The following is a 19,277-nucleotide window of genomic DNA, read 5'->3' on the forward strand; positions in this document are numbered from 1 at the left end:
CTGAGTTCAAATTCGACCTCAGACACTTAACACCTACTAGCTGTGTGACCTTGGGCAAGTCACTTAACCCCAATTGCCTCACCAAAAAAAAAAAAAAGGAAGAAACTAGTAGACAGGAAAAGATGGAAGATAGAGAGTGAGCATGACAACCCATTATACATTTCCAAAACTCTCACTACACAAGGTTCACTGGCATTTTGTGGGGATTGGGAAGAAAGGGAACAAGCATTTATTAAGTGCCCACTATGTGCTAAGCATTGTGTTAAGCCCTTTATAAATATCTCATTGTCTAAGAATTAACAGCAAAAGGAGTTAGGAGAAATGGCTATCGAAGATTAAAGAAGGCAGTCTTTAATGAAAAGCACTGCTGAAGGGAAGAGGAAAAAGAAAACAAGAAAAAAATGAGAAAAAAGCCAACGAGCAAGAAGTAATACCATTTCAAGAGAAGCAGGCTGCCAATTAATGGGCACAGTCCCAAAGCTACTATTCACCTTTCTGCTTAATTTGCCTTGTCCAAGCAAAGCACATACCAACATCACAGCTCAGGCTCTGGGGCAGAGGAGAGCCTATAAACATCTCCCCCAAATGGCTTAGAGTGGAAGTCTAATCTGCTCTGTAATGAAGGGTAAAGAATGACTTCTAGGATGTACCTAAGCAGATATGTTAAGAGTCCACCACATTTCCTTCCTAAAAGCAGAATGGAGAATAAAGAGCTGGCTTGATTTCTTTATTTTTTTATTTTTTAAAGTGAGGCAATTGGGGTTAAGTGACTTGCCCAGGGTCACACAGCTAGTAAATGTTAATTGTCTGAGGCTGGATTTGAACTCAGGTACTTCTGAATCCAGGGCCGGTGCTCTATCCACTGCGCCACCTAGCTGCCCCGGCTTGATTTCTTTATAACCAATTTCCCTGAAATAGAAATAGAAATTATTCTTTAATCTCCCTTCTTGCCCTTCAATGAAAAAACAATTAAAGCAAAACTTCCATTCACACTCCTATCTTCTCCCTCCAGAAAAGGCCTTACCTCTGGCTCTAGATTGAATGTGCCTTGCAGAGAGAAAAGAAAGGAAAAAAACCTGTCAGGCTGGCTTCACTAAAGTACCGCAGGAAAGACTTCCCTAAGAGAGTTACAGTTATCAGTGCAGCTGGAGGTCTAATGTCACTGTACTCAAAGTTTACTAACCAGTATTCTAAATGCCACAATGGGCTTAACCACACCAGGCACAAGTGCCAGAGAAAGCTTCAGCAACTAGTATAAGGGGTGAGAATTAAGAATTCAAAAATTCCTGGGTGGGGCAGCTAGGTGGTGCAGTGAATAAAGCACGGGCCCTGGATTCAAAAGGACCTGAGTTCAAATTTGACCTCAGAAAGCATATGAATGCTTACTACAGGTCTGGAACTGGTTTAAGGATTTAGGTCAAAATATGGTAAGGGAAGACTTTATGGGAAGTGTAATGTGAATAACAAGAATAACAGCTAACATTTCTATAATGTCCTGCAGCCATCCCCCAAGGACGGGACACACTGTTCAAACATCTCTGCTTACTGAAATCTGTCCAGGGAAGCCAAGTCAGGATCCCTGTTCCCTTCAGCTGATAGTGACACCTCCCTTTCCAAATTTTCCTAGAGTAATTTCTTTAGACTTCTTTGTTCCTACATCCTCCCTTTTATTGTGTTTATTTGTGAATGTGTTTCTGGTAGACTGCAAACTTCTTGAGGGCAGAAATTATTATTTTCCATCTTTTTATACCCTGAGCAAAGGACAGTCTTACACATGCAAAGTGCTTTAGTATCTGTTGAATTGAACTAAATTTACATAGGGCTTTTCTTCAAAGCAGAAAGAAGAAAGCTGATTTAACAACAAAAAACTGGTTTAAAAGACTCAATTTAATCCAGAGTGGCAGAGAGAGCCAGGCATGAATGAGTTCGTGTCTATATGGGTCTGCATTTTTCTGATGCTGTAATAAAACTGGGATGAACTATGAGTATCAGGTAGGCCAGCATAGACTTCAGGTATCACAACCTGAGGCAGATTGAGCCTGGTCTCTAAGAGACTCCATTCTCAAGGGATGTCAGTGCTTTCAAGGCTCAGCTCCTCCTGCTTTCTATCCATTCACTGCTCTGGGCACCAATCCAGGGCACTGTGGGCTAGGGGGAAAGAAAGATACACAATCTGAGACTCAGTGCTTAGAGACAATGTGAGATGTAGTCTCTCAATGATTTATAATCAACAAAACATTAGGTCTTGGCTCTGCCTAAAAACCTGACAGTAGGTAAACATGCATTAACATTTGCAATTTACTCAATTCTGTTTACCCATGAGCAGAACCCATGGGGCCCAGGCATTACCTTGTAAACCATTATACAGCGAGAGGGTATCAGGGATGGGGAAGGAGGAATAGCAGTTTCTTATTTATTTTAATATTAATAGCAAAGACAATTCATGTTCATAGTTTAAAAAATACATTCTTCAAAATTATGTAAGGTAAGCCAGGCAGATATTATTAATTTCATTTTCCAGGTGGCCATGAGGCCTACGGTCATGTGGTTAATCAGTAGATGAGCTAGAACTCAAACCCAGATCCTCAGGTTTCAAATTTGGTGCTTTTCCCATAACAACAAACTGCCTGTGAGTCTTTTGAAGCTTTTTCTTCAGTCCTTCTCCAGGTCTTACCCCTCTCAACCCAATGCAAGTAGCACTTACTCTAAACTTTAGAATGAGGGTCTATCTTATCAAATCAACTAGATGGCAGTCAGTTCCCAGAGGAAGTAAAAAACATGCCTTTTATTTCTCTTCCTATTTATGCGTAATATTTAAGCCTAAATATGCCTATTTATTATCTCTTCTTGTTCCCATTTACTGGGTGCACAGGCCTAAACATTTTATGGTACTCCATAATCTTGTAAATGACTAGATAAAGGTACATTCTTTATATACAAGGGCTGGGCAATTTTGTACAACTAAGAAAGTGAGCTAAGAGTGTTTTTTACATTTAAAATAAAATTTTACTTAAAAGAATGTACATTTATTCATTGTCATTTACAAGTATTTATTGACAGGCCAGTTCCCCACAGGATGGGAGCAAAAGAAAGAAATAAAAGGTATGCATTCATTGTTCTCCAGGAGCCAATTACCATCTGGTTAGGTTGAAAAGATAGACATAAAGACTTGAGTTCTAGAGGTGGCTCCACCTACAGGGTACTTCAGCAGCATTTATCAGTTTAAGTCATTTTGTCACTTTCTCTTCCAGAGCCCGGTCAATTTCCTCCAGTGAAAAACGCTGACCTTGATCTCTAAAAGGCCCGCTTTAAATTTGTGATTCTAAAATGATAAGGAAAGGCAATGTGTCATAACTGGTCCTTAAGTTAGGAAGACCTGGTCTTGCCTGAGACTGTGTGACCCTGGAAAAGTTGATTAATCCCTCTGTGACCCAGGCAACTCTCTAAAACTATGAATTGCAAAGCAGGTGGCAATCAGCATTGGTGGAGGGAGTTTCCTCAGGAGATATTCTCTCTACCAATGAAGTAACAGATCTAGACCGGAAAAAAATAAAATCATGGGCAGAGCTGGAACTGGAATTTGGGCTTTGATGACTCAGGGCTCATTCCACTAGCTTATGAGAAATACTGTAGTTAAGTACTAATAATACCTTGGCAAAATGTCCAAGGTTCAATTCAACAACTATTTATTAAATGCCTGTGTGCAGAGCTTTGTGCTCAGTGGAGAGAGAAAGGTGTAGATAAGCTCCCCAAGGAGCTCATTGTATTCTATACTCTGAATGACAGGCACAGAGATAAATGAATACACAATAATAAAAGTGCATTAGAGAGATGCAAACAAGTACTTATATAAAACGTCTAGGGGGAAGAGCTGGGAAAGGATGGAGTCAGGAACAGCTTCATTAAGAAGGTAGAATTCTCTAAAGGCCAAGAGTTAGAGAACAGAAAGGAATTCAGCAGGCTAGGTCAATGATCCAGGAACATAAAGCAGCACTATGAAGGGCACAGAGGCAGAAAAACACAGGGAATATTTGAGGATTGGCAGTAGTACAGTTTAACAAGAGCATATAGTATATGAATTGGGTCTATCATGAGATAAGCCTGCAAAGATAGGGGAGTGTAATGATTCAAATTCCAGACAAAAAAGCTTGAACTGTATTTGAATGAATGAATTTATTAAGTACTTACCATGTACAAAACATTAGGAATACAGATAACAAAAAAAGACAGTCCCTGCCCTCAAGGAGTTCACATTTCTTATGAGGAGACATGAACGGTTTTAGCTGCAAGTCAAAAGGAAAGGCCCTACCTAGAGTCCCTAGCTTGCAGATGGTGAGGTATCTTCTTAAGTGCTATTTCCTTTAATAAAGCTACAGTTAATGTCTAATATGGTAATGTCGTACATGTATAACCTATATCTGATTGCTTACCGCCTGAGGGAGGGAGCAGGGGGAGGAGAGAAAGAAAGAGAGAATTTCAACCCAAAACTTTATCTGGAGATAGATTGCAATTTTCAGGGATTGCGGCCACTCCCAGAGATGATCAGGAATGGAAGAGCCTCAAAGCATTACTGCTCACTCAGTGCAATTATCTTAGTCATCAGATCCTTTGGTTCAGGAGAAATAGCTTGGTCATGAGTTAAGAAGATAAGAAGTAAAGTTATTTATAGATGAAGAAACCTAGGCCCAAAGAATAGGAGGGACTAGCCTGAAGTCACACAGGTAGTTAGTATTAGAAACAAGACAAGGATTCATATTTTCTGACCCTGCTCCTAGGTTCTTTCCACTTCACCAACCAGCTCAGGTCAACAGATGAAAATTTCAGAGGTCAATGTCAGTTTAATAAATTAAGACTTTAACGGCTGGAATGCCATGACAAAGAGGGCTTAGAAATAATATTTCTATTGCTTGATGTATTCAGTTTGAGACTGGAAGACCACTTGTCTGGAGGGCTAAAGAGAGGATTCCTACTTAGGTAGGAGTAGACAGATGACCTCTGAGGGGCCTCCTACTCAGATTCTGTGATTCACTATGGACTGGGTGCTACTCCTTAGGACTACAAATACTAGTGACTTATGGAAATAAGAATTTTCCTGACATCTCCATCTACTCCAACTCCAAAGACACCTCACAACCTCCCTCACTTCAGTTACACACTGTGTAACTTGGGCTGTGACCTGAGTCCCAGGATGTTGCCACCCTGACACTGATTTAATGATTAGCAAGCCCCTGCCTGGAACCCCCCTTGTGAGAAGGTACAGACTCACTGCTCACTCTCTACTACCAGCTGACTGTCCAGCCTATTGCCCCTCTACCCCAGTGGTAATTCTGACTGAATTCATCCCTGAATGATTAGCACACTTCCATCCCATCATACCCTCCCCGTCCCAGTGATTCTAAAACTTCAGGTGCCATTGTGCAAACTGTTTCCATTCAACACTGCCCACTTTCTTGCGATGTCTCACTCAAGTCTTGCCCACCCCTTCCACTGTGCTCTCTGGAATGCTGGCTCCATTGATAACTGGCTTTCATCTTAAATCTGTTCTTTCCTCATACCATCTTCTTGCACCTACGAAAACCTGGCTCCCTCCTGATCACACAGGCTCCATACCCATTCTTTCCTGCACTTGTTGCACTTTTACTGATACCTTGGTCAGTGACCAAGGTGTCAGAATCTTCCTTATTCCCCACTGCCACTTCCATATTTTTTCTACCACCATTACTCAGTAATCTCTCTTCCTCCAAGGTTTATTCAATCCATATTTTATTACTTAATCGAAAAATCTAAGGGACAGCTAGGTGGTGCAGTGGATAAAGCACTGGTCCTGGATTCAGGAGGGACCTGAGTTCAAATCTAGCCTCAAACACTTAACACCTACTAGCTGTGTGACCCTGGGCAAGTCACTTAACCCTCATTGCCCTAGGCAAAAAAAGAAAAAAAAAGAATCTAGTAGCTATTATCTATCAAGCTGCAGCACACTTTTTCCTTCCTCAATGCTTTGCTAAGTCTTTCTCTTCTGTTCAACTTCTGCCCTTATACAAGAGGACTTTAACATACAAACTGATATTCCTCACACACCCTAACCTCCTAGTACTTCAATTTACTCATTTCCCATGACCAACTCTTCCACCCCATCTCAACTACATATGAAATAATCATACCCTTGAATGTACCATTACCTAAACTTCTTTATCACTATGTCAATCCACCTTTTCTTCCATTTTACAACCCCTAACTTTATCCTCTGTCCTCACTGTAACCTCCAATGCCTCCACTCCTCAAATCTTTCCCAGGTTACACTCTCATTCCTTCCTCTTCTTGACCCCTTGGGTGAACCAGTTCAACTCTACACTGTTTTCTTCAGTCCCCTACCAATACTAACACCAATCTTGCCTGCTATTCTCACTAACAACTCATTGATTTTGTTCCTATTCTTGTGCTGATTGAAGCTGAAGAAATCAGGAAATTTTGCTTAAAGGATCTACTATGAATTTATGTTACATAATCTCAACTAGGCATCAAAGCAATCCATTTATACTTCATCAATTCACTATCCCATTCAACTAAGCAGCTTTCCAAACTTTTTCATCCTTCTCCCCACCTTCTTATCCTAGAAGACCACTAAAAGTATCCTTTTCCATTTTTCCCACCTAGCAATTGCTCAAATGCCTTCCCAACTATCTCCCCTCCTTGACTCCTGTCTCAAATGAAGATAGTCCATGCACAAGTAATCCCATTCCATCCCATCTTCTCCAACTGAATGTCCTCTTTATTGTCCCCACTCTCTCATTAATCTTCCATTTCTCCCAATCCACTGGTTATTTCCTTGCAACAGCAAAACAAAAACAAAAAAAACTAGCCATGTCTCTCCATCCTCAAAAAACCCCCATTAGATCTGTCCCCAAAGCCATCATCCATCCCTAATGACTATCATTTTATACCTTTCCTCCCTTTAGAGCCTAAACTCTTTGAGATACGACCTACAACAGGTGATACCACTTTCTTTCCTGCCGTTCTCTTAACCCTCTGTAATCTGGCTTCTAACCTCATAATTAAACTGAAATTTTTTCTCACCAAGTTACCAATGATCTCTAATTACTAAACCTAATGTTGTTCAGTTGTGTCAGACTCTCCATGACCCAATTTGGGGTTTTCTTGGCAAAGATTCTGGAGTAGTTTGCCATTTCCTTCTCCAGCTCATTTTACAGATGAGCAACTGAGGCAAACAGAGTTAAGTGACTGGTTCAGCATCACACAGCTAGTAAATATCTGAAGCCAGATTTGCACTTAGAAAGATGAGCCTTGTGGGGCAGCTAGGTAGCATAGTGGATAAAGCATCAGCCCTGGATTCAGAAGTACCTTCGTTCAAATCGAGCCTCAGACACTTGACACTTAACTAGCTGTGTGACCCTGGGCAAGTCACTTAACCCTCATTGCCCTGCAAAACAACAACAAAACAAAACAAAACAAAAAAACAGGAAAGATGAGTCTTCCTGACTTCAGGTCCAGCACTCTATCCACTGTGCCACCTTAGCTGCCCCACAAAACCCAATGACCATTTCTCAATTCTCATTCTTCTTCACCTCTGTATAGCATTTTGTATTACTCATCTTTTTGACACATTCTTTTCTCTAGGTTTTCATATTATTCAGTCAAGGTTTTCCTCCTGCCTATATGACTACTTTCCTATTCTCTCTTGCTGTATCTTTCATCCTGATTGCACCTGCTCACCATGGATGTCTCCTAAAGTTATGTCCTCGGCCCCATTTTCCCTTTACCTCACCTGGTGATCTTATCAATTCCCATGGATTCAATTATCATCTTTTTGCAAATGATTCTCAGATTTATTGATCCAGACCTAACCTCTCTTCTGACCTCATGTTTTCCATTTCTATCTACTTATTGGCCATATTAAACTAAGACATCCCACAGACATCTTAAACTTAGCATGTGCAAAAATGAACTTACTATCTTCTCCTGCCCCCCAGTCCTCCACTTTTCCTAATTTCTCTATTAAAAAAAAGAAGCCTTTCCCAGTTTTCCTTAATACTAGTACCTTCTCTGTGTGATTGCCTTCAACTTATCCTGTATGTGTATATCTTGCTTGTACATAGTTGTTTGCATGTTGCCTCCCCCAATTAAAAAGTAAATTCCTTGAGGGCAGGGTCTGTTTTTGCATTTCTTTGTATCCTCAGTGCTTAGTATAATGCCTAGCACAGAGCAAGTGATTAATAAATGCTTGTTGATTTGACAAGGAAGCTTCCTTATTACTTCTATCTAGGATCATATGTAAATTCCTCTCTTTAGCTTTTAAACCCTATACAATCTGGCCCCAATCTAGCATTCCAGTCTTACTGGATATTATTCAACACCAACACCACCCTTTGATCCAATCAAACTTTTCTTCTCTCTGTTCCTTACTGGACACTCCATATCCAAAGGTCTTAGACCAGCCTCTGTGTTTGGTGTGTACCCCTTCCTGAACTCTTCCTCATATTCATATATGATTATTAACTTCCCCCCATTAGAACGTAAAGTCATCGGGAGTGGGGAGTGTTTCATTTTTTGTATCTGCAGCTCTGTGTCAGTGAGTTTATCCTAGACTTGGGGAATGCCTGCAAGGCCTCGTGCTAGCCTCTAGGGACAGAAGTCAAAGAAATTCTCAAAATCCTTCCTTACAGAAGAAAGCCATACACTTTTTACATGCAAGATAATTTTAAGAAAGAGCACTAACAAGTAGGAGAATGAGGAAATGCTTCACAAAGGAGGTGGGTCTTGTTTTGGCATTTGAAGTTTAGTTTTTTGGTTTTGTTTGTGTGGGACTTTTTTGCAGGGCAATGAGGGTTAAGTGACTTGCACAGGGTCACACAGCTACTAAGTGTCAAGTGTCTGAGGCCAGATTTGAACTCAGGAGCAGTGCTTTATCGACTACGCCACCTAGCTGCCCAGAGGTTTAGTTTTGAGAGTACCCTAACCCCCTAGAATCCTTATGAAGCATCAAGGGGACACAATGGGTAGAATGTTAGGCCTGGGGTTAGGAAGAGGTGAATTCAAATCCAGCCTCAGATACTGACTAGTTGTGTGACTCTGGGTAAGTCACTATTTGCCTCAGAGGTTTTCTCAACTATAAAATCAGGATAATAACAGGACCTATTTCCCAGTGTTGTTGTGAGGATCAAATGAGATAATTGTAAAGAGTACCTCCCACCTTTCCTCTACCCCTAGCAAAATTTGAGGTCCAATAGTGGAGGAACTCTTATTTTTGTCTTTGTAACCCCAGAACATAGCACCTTGCATACAATAGGCACGTAATAAATGTTGGGAGAATTGAATTTAGTCTAAGCATTAGGCCAGTGTTCCCTTGGCACAGGGTTAGTAGCACTCATTTAATTCCCCAGTTGGGAACTGGCTCTGGCTCAGGATGAGGAAAAGCTTCCTAATGTCCAATCCAGGAAGGCCAGCCGGCGCTGGCTATATAGGGCTTTTTCCAGTGGAGTATACATGCTCCCATGTGTCTTCACACCTGCCAGAATAGTGGGCATTCTTCCAGGTAATTGAGTTTCTTCACATCAAGAGAGCTCATTTTCCTTAAAGTTCAAGAGATATACCTTTTTCCTCAACTCTTCATTCCCTTCCAGTAGTACAAACCTCCAGACTCAAGACAACAATTTGCTCTATGACCCTGTGCAAGTCACTCTCCCTCTCAAGGTTTCAATTTCCTCTCTGTACAATGAGAACTGGACTAAATCATCTCTGAGGTCCTATCCAGTGCTGTAATTCTCCTGCTTTTACTCTAACTAGATTCACCTTACCATCTCCACTCCTTCCAGTGGACTGTCTCAAAGTTGCAGAATGCTCTGGACTGGAGGTCGGAAAATAACTTCTGGTCCTGACTCTTTCACTGACTCACAATGTGACCTTAGGCAAACTCATTTCTTTTTCCTGGGTCTCAGTTCTTCTTATAAAGTAAAGAGGTTGGATTATTTGTCTTTTTTAATCTCTTCTATCTCTAAGAGTCTAGAATTCTGGGTATCTAAGGGCCAAATGCATATAGAAGAGGCTCTGATAGACACTCCCTCCTTGTGCCCCCTTTTCCAGTTGAGAATCAAATTCATTCTTGCTGTTGATCTTTTGCTTATTTTGCTTCCACCCAAGACAGACTTATCCTTACCTCTACTCTGTCTATTCAATCTTATCTATTCTTCAAGGTCCAGGTCAAGTCCCTCATCCTCCAGGAAGTCTTTTCCAGACCACACAAATTCCTTAGAGCTCTTATACCCTTGTTCTCTCAAATCCTCATTTGGACATTCTTAGTATCTGAACAACTTTAGGCAAAGGATCATATGCTTTACTTTCGCCATCTTTAAGCTGGGAAGAATATCTCTCCCTTCTCCTACATAGGAATATTATGAGAGCACTGAAGCATCAAGGGATGGAGTCTGTCACAGGGAGCAAAGAGAGAATAAATTAGAGCTACCGATGATGAAAGTTCACATTTATAAAGAAAGAGTTTTATTACTTCCAAAGTGATTTCACATACATTACCTATTTTGGTTTTTGGAATACTCCTATGAGATAAGCAGAACAAAGATTATAATTGCCATTTACAGGTAAGAAAATGGAGGTTTAAATCAAGGAACCTACACCCTAAGTCACAAAACTAACAAAGAACAAAACTGGATCTCAAACTTGGGTCTTCTGACCCCCAAGTCCAGAGCTCTTTCTTGTCAAGTGAGCAAGTGTTTCCTAAATACCTACTATGTGCCAGGCACTAAAAGAAGCATTTTTCACAAAAGCACACAAGGCAGCCTCACAGAGAGCAAAGCAGGCAATATTGAATACTGGGCTCTTCCTTGGTCAGTATAGTCTTTTTTTATTTTATGGTGTAATCTTGGACATGTTAAGGTTTCCAAGAACCTTTCAAAGAGTACTGCCTTGAAGGGCATAAACGCTAAACTGCCTTTTTTCCTTTTCTTTTTTCTTTCTTTTTTTTTTTTGTGGGGGCAGTGAGGATTAAGTGACTTGCCCAGGGTCACACAGCTAGTGTCAAGTGTCTGAGGCTGGATTTGAATTCAGGTCTTCCTGAATCCAGGGCCAGTGCTTTATCCACTGAGCCACCTAGCTGCCCTGCCTTTTTTCTCAGTCAACAACTTCTACCAATGGCACTGGACATGTGAGAGCAGAAGAGCACAGCAGTGCAAATCCATTTTGCTTTGTAATGATAAGAGTTTTCAGAAATGTACTGTGGGACCAGAGTAGTTTTTGTACTTAAAAAAATCCTTCTCTATGATCTTATAATCTTACGAATTTATATGGTGACTGTGAAAATAAAATAAAATGAACATTTTCGCTGTGCTTTGATGTAATACAGAAGGTACGCATGTAATAAAAGCATTTGGTTTAGAGTTGGAAGACCTGGATAGATTGAAGTTCTGGTTCTGCTACTTATTAACTGTATGATAGTAGATAGGTCTCTCCCACATTTTTCACCTTACCTTCTTCGTCTGTCAAATGGGAACAGTACTTGGATAAGAACCTCACAGGCCTATTGTGGGGAAAGTGCTTTGTTAATTGGAAAATATGACAGAAATGGAGACTATTATTTTTCATGTAGTATAAAAATACAAAATGCTTTCCAAATCTTGATTAAGTTTTTCAATTTACTAAGAGTTAGAAAAGAAATTTGTATTGCGCATGGCAAACAGAGACAAGGTAGTTTTAGTGGTAATATTCTATAGCTAGTAGCACTTTAATTATCTGTTTCACAAATCATGATGGTTCATGTACTACAACTGTCTCTTGTTCCCAACAGCTACAATACTTGAAACCACTATTCATCATGTCTCACATTCAAAAGCTTTTACTCCTTCCTCTCAGCATTCATATTCAATCAATTACCAATCCCTACTGACCAACTTAGTAAATGATCTTTGAGAGGTGCTATGGTTATGATCAATCTTTCTCTTTGTATTACATGCCTAGCAGTTAGCCTGGCACATAGTAAGTACTTAAAATGCTAGAACTTAGCACAAAGCTAATGTATTTTCTTTCTTTTTGTTCTTTCTTTCTTTCAGTCATTCATTCATTCACCCAAGCATCACTCTAACCCTTTAAGCTTTAAACCAAACGTTGATGGGTATTTTGATAGGCAGGCAACAAACTAAAATATCACAGGTCCAGTCAAAAAAACAAAAACAAAACCATGTACAACTTTCCAGTCTGGGACTGTCATCTCTATAAACAACAAACAGTACATGCTGGGTTCTTCTGACATCTCTTCTCTCTAGGTTCTCCCAACTGTATGAATACTTCTCAAAACCCTTTATGGGATCATCATCCAAGTCCTGCTCCCTTTACAAGGTATACCCCGGGGCTTTCTCTGACTTGGGCTAACTTCTATTCTCTTTCTTGATGACCTCCTCAGTTCTTCTGAGTGAGTGCAAGCTCATTAATTCACTATCCTTAACAAGCTTCACATCCCATCTAATCCTACACCCCAAACATCTTGCCATTCGACCTGCCAGGGTGCACATCTTAACCTTCTCCCTGTCCTTTCTCCCTCTTGCTCTGTGAAAGGTAATCAAATCAATACTACCACTGCTTCTGGAAAGGGCATAACCATCAATGATCCTCTAACTCCACTAACCATCTCTGTGACTTCCCAAACCAAAACTCCCTTCCCTGGCTACTACTTCCCTAGATACGTGTCTCACTCAGAACATAAGCTCCTAGAGGGCAGGAGTCCCACATATATAGTTGTATCCCTAGCATAGCCAATGAACTCGATGACTGGAAGATACAACGGGGTTGATAACTTTGCATAGCTCTGCCTCACTTAAATCCAAATCACTTGCAAATCAAGACATCCCCCCCACCCCCCCACAAGTCACTGGTCCTCTTCCAGAAGGAAGGCTGAACAATAGTGCTTGGTGCAAAGGAGCTTAAAAAATGGGGCTTTTTCATCCATTAATCTTTATGCAGATAATTTAAACTTAATCTTTCTCCTGTGTTCCAGTTTCGAATCACCAGCTTTTCATTGGATATTTCCTTTTGGATTTCCATAGACATCTCCAATTTGGCATGTCAAAACAGAACTCATTCTTTTCCCCCAAAACTGCCTTTCTTCTGTTAAGGGCACCGTTATTCTTCTAGTCGCCCAAGTTCACAATATGAGAGTCATATCCTGAATTCTTTGCTCTCTCCACTATCTAAGCAGTTGCCAAATTTGTTGATTACACCTCCACACCACCTCTCAAATCTATACCCTTCTTTCAAAAATACCTCTAGCTCAACACTGCTTCTAGGATCAAACACAAACTCCTTCGTCCAACATCTGAAGCCCTTCACAATCTGGCTCCAACCCACTTTTTTAAGCATCTGCCCTTTCCAGGATTATACAATACTCCCCTTAAGACACTTATACAATCCAGCCAAACTGGCCTTCTTGCTGCTCCTCAAATAAGATGCGTCTTCTCCAGTTTCTATGCCTTTACTCAGCCTGTCCCCTCTGCTTGGCATGCTCTCCCTCCTCACCTCATCCTTCCAAATCCCTAGGTCTGTCAATGCTTGGCTCAAGTGCATTTGCTGTAAGAGACCTGTTCTGACTACCCTGATTTTTAGTACTCTCCTAAACTTCTCAAAATTATTTTGTATATTTTTTAGCACATGTGCCACCTCCTACAAGAAGCCCTTCCCGACTCCTCCAGTTCTTAGTGCTCTCCCTGCCTCCTCAAAATTACTTTGTATATTTTCTATTTACTTATCTGTTTACATGGTCTTCCCACGGAAGGTTCTTATAAGCAGAGGCTGTTTTATTTGTTTCTCTGTATTCCTAGTACCTGGCCCAACATGTTGTACATAGGTAAGAGCTTACTAAATACCTGTTGACTTGAATGTTTTCTGTTTTCTCTCCAGAATGCCCAAGTGAGGTACTAAGTATGGTCCTTGGCTCTCATTATGAGGAACCCAAGACCAATACTCCAATGCCACATGGGAACAGCAAACCAATTCACCCTTTACTCCAGCCTTTTTAATAGTTTTATTCCTTTACATCAAGGATCTCAAAATTCTCTCTCAGCTGTCAGCAATTCTGGTAGATTTGCATGGTTTTTAGCTGAGGAAATTCTACAATTTAAACAATCTAAAATTTTAACAATTCACCATAAGACACAAACAACTTCTTAGGAAACAATACCACCATTCACACAAATGTAATTTCCCCAAGTGCCATCATTATGAAGTAGAAAAAACCTGGATTCAGACAGAGTCGGGAGATCTGAGTTCTAGTCCTAACTCTTGCTAAGAACTTTGTATGAGCTTTTGAAAATATTTTCCTCAGTTTCACCGTCTGCAATATAAGGGCCTTGAACTAGATAATAGTCCTGAAGGTTCCTCCCAGTTGACACTACATTCTAAGGGCCCTTGTGGCTCTGACAGTCTCTATTCTAGTCAATCTAATGCTCTATTCTAAAGCTCCTTTCTATACCAACATGCTATGTAAATTATAATCCAAGTAAAGTCCTTTGCAAACATTAGCTATTAACATAGTTTAAGATCCCTTTTGGCTTTAATGTTCTGTACTCCTGTATCCTAATACAGACTTTCCCAGTTCAGATATTCTAGGATTCTAAGCTCATAGTATCATCATTAATTTGGGCTCTCAATACTCAGCCCTTTCTTCTAACCACCTCACCAATACAATAGGTCCTTAGTTGATAAAGCCCCCATTCCTGAGTTTTAGGATTATCCAAGGGGGGGGGAAGGAGAGTAATACACACTATTAATAAGGAACATGCATAATAGATAAACTAACAGCTGCCCCCTTCAAAGTTTGTATTGTGTTAACAACATCTTAAATATGTGATCCTCATAGCAGCCTCTACAATTCTTGTACATGGCAGGAGCCATTTTTCCAAAGGAAATGAAAATGCATCTCTCCTACCACTCAGTCAAGTTGTTGTCTATCTAAAGAACTTTTAGGCTCATTTTCTTTGGATAACTGAGACTTGATAGGAGTATAAGCCCTCCACTCTTTTTCAAGTACTACTACAGCTGGGCAGTTTGGTAATAACTAACATTTTAATTATACATTATTGTATATTTACAAAGGGGGGGGGGGCTAGGTGTCGCAGTGGATTAAGCACGGGCCCTGGATTCAGGAGGACCTGAATTCAAATCCAGCCTCAGACACTTGACACTTACTAGCTGTGTGACCCTGGGCAAGTCACTTAACCCCCATTGCCCTGCAAAAAAACAAAAACAAAGGCAATAGGGGGAGAGAACATTGGGAGTTAGAAACCCTGGATTTTTGTCTCTGCTCTGCTACTATGTGGCCTTCAACAAGTCACTTCCCATCTCTGGATTTCAGGAAATGATCTTTAATGTCCCTTCCAGCTCTAAAAAGTTCAGAGATTCTAAGAGTTGGGAGAAACCTGAGATAACTTAGTTCAAACTATACCCATGTAAGGATCTTCTCCAAAACATCCTCAATATTATGGCCACCAAGCTTCTGCTTAAAGACCTTCAGTGATGGGCAACTCACTACCTTATGAGAAAGCTCACCACACTTTTTGACTGCTTTATTTGTTACATTAAACCAAATTCTGTCTCTTGACAACTTGCTTGCTCCCACTGCTCCTAGATCGGCCCTCTGGATCCAAGATGAACAAATCTAATAACTTTTACAGTTCTGTGATTTTGGTGCCAGATACAAAGAGTACCAAATACTCTTCTCTATGGCCTAAGGATTTTGAAATTCAGGTAGAGCCACAGAGACAACAGATGCCTTGTCCTTTTACAGTACATTATGTTGGCTATCTTCTCACTCTAAAGTTAGTTCCTAAACCAAAAAGACTTTTCTACCAATCTAGAGTTTTGAGTCAACTAATGATTTATATAGTAATAGTTTATGTTTATGGTTTTCAAAGTGCTTTAAATACATTTTCATATTGTATTTATATACATTATACCTTGATCATTTTCCCCAACATATAAAACCAGTCAGTCCCTCAAGGGACTAGACAGATAGTTATGAGAAGCTGGGTCCTAGGTTTTACTCCTACAGCAAGTTACAATGCTACACCATTTGGAAACAAGGATGTCTCAGAAATTAGAAGAGAAGAAATGTAGTACAAATCCCATATAACCTGTAATTCCTTTCTATTTAGCTATAGCTCTGATTACCCATAAGGTCAGTAGGCCAACGATACTTAAATTATATGCCAACATCACCTTACATGTACTTTATACTTTTCCCTCCCTCTTCTCAACCCTCTAAAATTTGACTTCCAATTTCATTGCTCAGCTGAAACTGTTCTCTCCAAAGTTACCAATGCTCTATGAGTTACTAAATCTTATGGTTTCTTCTCAAGCCTCATCTTTCTTTACCTCTCTACAGCATTACATACTGTTGAAGACATTTTATTCTGAGCTTTTGTGACACTGTCCTCTCCTAGTTTTCCTCCTCAGTCTACTTTGTTGGATCTTCATCCTTCTTACACCAAATGTGTGTGCACCCCAAAAGTTGTCTTGGGTCCTCTCCTCTTTTCTCTACTTATTCTCATTTCTAGAGTCTCTCTCCTGAGCTCCAATCTTCCATTGCCAACTGCCTAGTTCACATTTTGATCTGCAGAGACTCTCTCAGGCCCTGATCCTTCGAGGCTCCTTGGCTAGTCCCTGGGAGCCTTTGAGGGTCCATCCCCCATTTCCCACTTCAGCCTTTGTCCCTCCCCAATGCCTGTCACCCAATACCTGTGGACCTTCCCCCAGGGACTGCTCCTCTTTCCCCTCAAACCCACTCCTTTTCTGAACTATCCTATAATCGTTAAGGGCAACAACATCCTTCCAAACACCCAGGTTCACAGCTTTGATATCATCCTTGACTCATCACTCTCATTCACCCTACACATCCTCGGTCAGTGGTTTAAATCTTGTTTCTATCTTTTGAATACTTGCTCTCTTCTACACTCACACAACCACCACGCTTTCAAGTCCTCATTCCTTCTCACCTGAACAAATGGAACAGGATCCTAATTGGTCTCCCTACTTCAAGCCTTGTCTCATTCTAAACCATCCTCCATACAACTATCCAAGCAATTTTTCTCTGATCAAGTTACCCATCCCCACTCCAATTCAAACTCCAGTGGCTTCTTGCTAACTCTAGGACAGATTATAATTCATTATAAATATAATGGCACTTAAATTTTTCATAACCTTAATAATTTATTATTTAATTATTTATATTAATAATTTTTATTATTTTTTTCCTCCATGCACTTTACGATCCAAACATACTGGTCTACTTGATATTTAGCACATAGAAGCTCTATCTCTACAACTTTGCATTTGTCCTCCATGATTGGAATTCACTTCCTCCTCCCTTTTGCCTCTTGGAATTCCTGGTTTCCTTCAAGACCCAGCTCAACCACCACCTTCTACATGAAACCTTTTTTTTTTGGGGGGGGGGGGGCAATGAGGGTTAAGTGACTTACCCAGGGTCACACAGCTAGTAAGTATCTAAGGCTGAATTTGAACTCAGATCCTCCTGAATCCAGGGCCAGTACTTTACCCACTGCACCACCTAGCTGCCCCTACATGAAACCTTCTTGATCCCTGAGCTGCTAGTGTACTTCCTCTCAAAATTATCTATTTATCTTCTACATATTATGTATCTACTCATATATGTACATGCTGTCTCACCTGTTAGAATGTAAACTTCTTGAGGACGAGGCCTGTTTCACTTTTGTCTTTGTATCCCCAGTAATTAGTACAGAACCTGGCAAGTCAACAAGCATCTATTAAACGTCTACTATGTGCCAGTAACTGGCCAAACAGTGGGAATACAAAGGCAAAAATAGTACCTTCAAAGGGGTGCTTACAAATTAATGGAGCTTAGCAAGAGCTTAATAAATGCTCCTCAACTGATTGATTTTCAAAGTGCTTTCATATGCATATCATTAGTACCATCCAATCTTAGGGCTGAAAGGGACCTCTGAAGGCATCTTGTCCAAGTTGAAATATTCTTTACCCATAACCAATCAGTCTCTGTTGGACTGCCCAGGTGACGGCTACTCATTAGATAAGAAATCTTGGCCAAGAGTGGGGAAGGGACTTGCCCAAGCTTATAGGGCAAGTTAGCAGGCAGAGAACTACAGGAACCTGGCTCTTTTGCTCTCCCCAGCCCACAACGGGGGGACTGCTAGGACAAAAAGCATAAGTTTCTCAATCCTTATCAATTTCTCAGGCTCAGTATCTCATCTATCCTCTAGCCCTTACTTGTGACAATGGCCCGGGGCACCTTTCCTCTTTTTATGTGAGGTCCCAGGCCCATCCCCATAGGAGAATCCTTTCGAGGAGCCCTTATTAACTGTCTGGCAATCACCAAATCTCCACCATTCTTACACATGCTTCCACAGATGTTGACAGATTGGTGACTTTCCCTTTGTTAGAAAGGCTCCCTTTTCTCTCTCCACATTTCCCTCGATTCATCCTCCTCCATTCTTGACCCTTCAAAGTTCTTCCTCCTCTATCCTGGTGACTTCTGCATCATCTCCCCTGTCTGACTGAAGGATCATAATTTAGAGACTGAAGGAGCCTGACAGGGGGCCAAGGCAGTTAAGTGCCCAGGAAAATGAAAGTTCCTTGAAGCCAAAGCCGGTCTCATTTTTTTTGTATTTGCATATCCAGCCCTTAGCAAACTGCAAGAGCATAGTAAGTGCTTGCTAACAGACTGACTGCACAAGGTCACATCGGTACTAGGTTGCAAAGTCAGAATTCGAACTCAGGTCCTCTACTCCAAAACCATCACTGTGTCTTCCACCCTGTCCCGCTACCTCCCCAAGTTTTCCCCTCAGGGTGCCTCCTTGGCCCGTCCTCCCCTCTCCTCACTTCATGCACTCACCCCCAGTGACTCCTTCAGTCGTCCCTCCTTAGAACCCGTTCCCGTCCTGCAAAGGCTCCCTCAGGCCCTGCGCCTTCGAGGCTCCTTGGCTAGTCCCTGGGAGCCTTCGAGGGTCCGCCCCCCCCCCACCGTGTCCCTCTCCAGTCCTTGTCCCTCCCCAATGTCTGTCGCCCATCAACCGGGACCTTTCCCCAGGGACCGCTCCTCAGGCTTTCCGGGGGTCCCTTCAGGCCTCTCACCTCCTCCAGGTCCCGTTCACCGGCGGCACCTCCAACCTCCACCTCCACCACCGCCGCCATCTTCCCCACTCTCGATCTGCGCCTGCGTCCGCCCCCTCAGCCCAGCGCCAGCTGCTTCCGCCGCTCTGTATCTCTTAGCC

The 19,277-nt window shown here is 41.3% G+C and overlaps 1 protein-coding gene across 1 annotated transcript in view; it reads right to left on the reverse strand.

Annotated features, from left to right (window-relative positions):
* The window catches only part of RNF121 (ring finger protein 121), a 117,421-nt gene extending 98,187 nt beyond the window's left edge, over positions 1 to 19,234 (reverse strand). The window contains exon 1 of the mRNA XM_043991958.1: positions 19,138 to 19,234. Coding sequence (XP_043847893.1) covers positions 19,138 to 19,197 — 60 coding nt within the window. The 5' untranslated portion in view covers positions 19,198 to 19,234. The remainder of the gene's footprint in view (positions 1 to 19,137) is intronic.
* Between the last annotated feature and the right edge of the window lie 43 nt (positions 19,235 to 19,277).

The sequence above is a fragment of the Dromiciops gliroides genome, chromosome 3 (assembly GCF_019393635.1).
Source record: "Dromiciops gliroides isolate mDroGli1 chromosome 3, mDroGli1.pri, whole genome shotgun sequence".
In the NCBI taxonomy this organism is placed as follows: domain Eukaryota; kingdom Metazoa; phylum Chordata; class Mammalia; order Microbiotheria; family Microbiotheriidae; genus Dromiciops; species Dromiciops gliroides.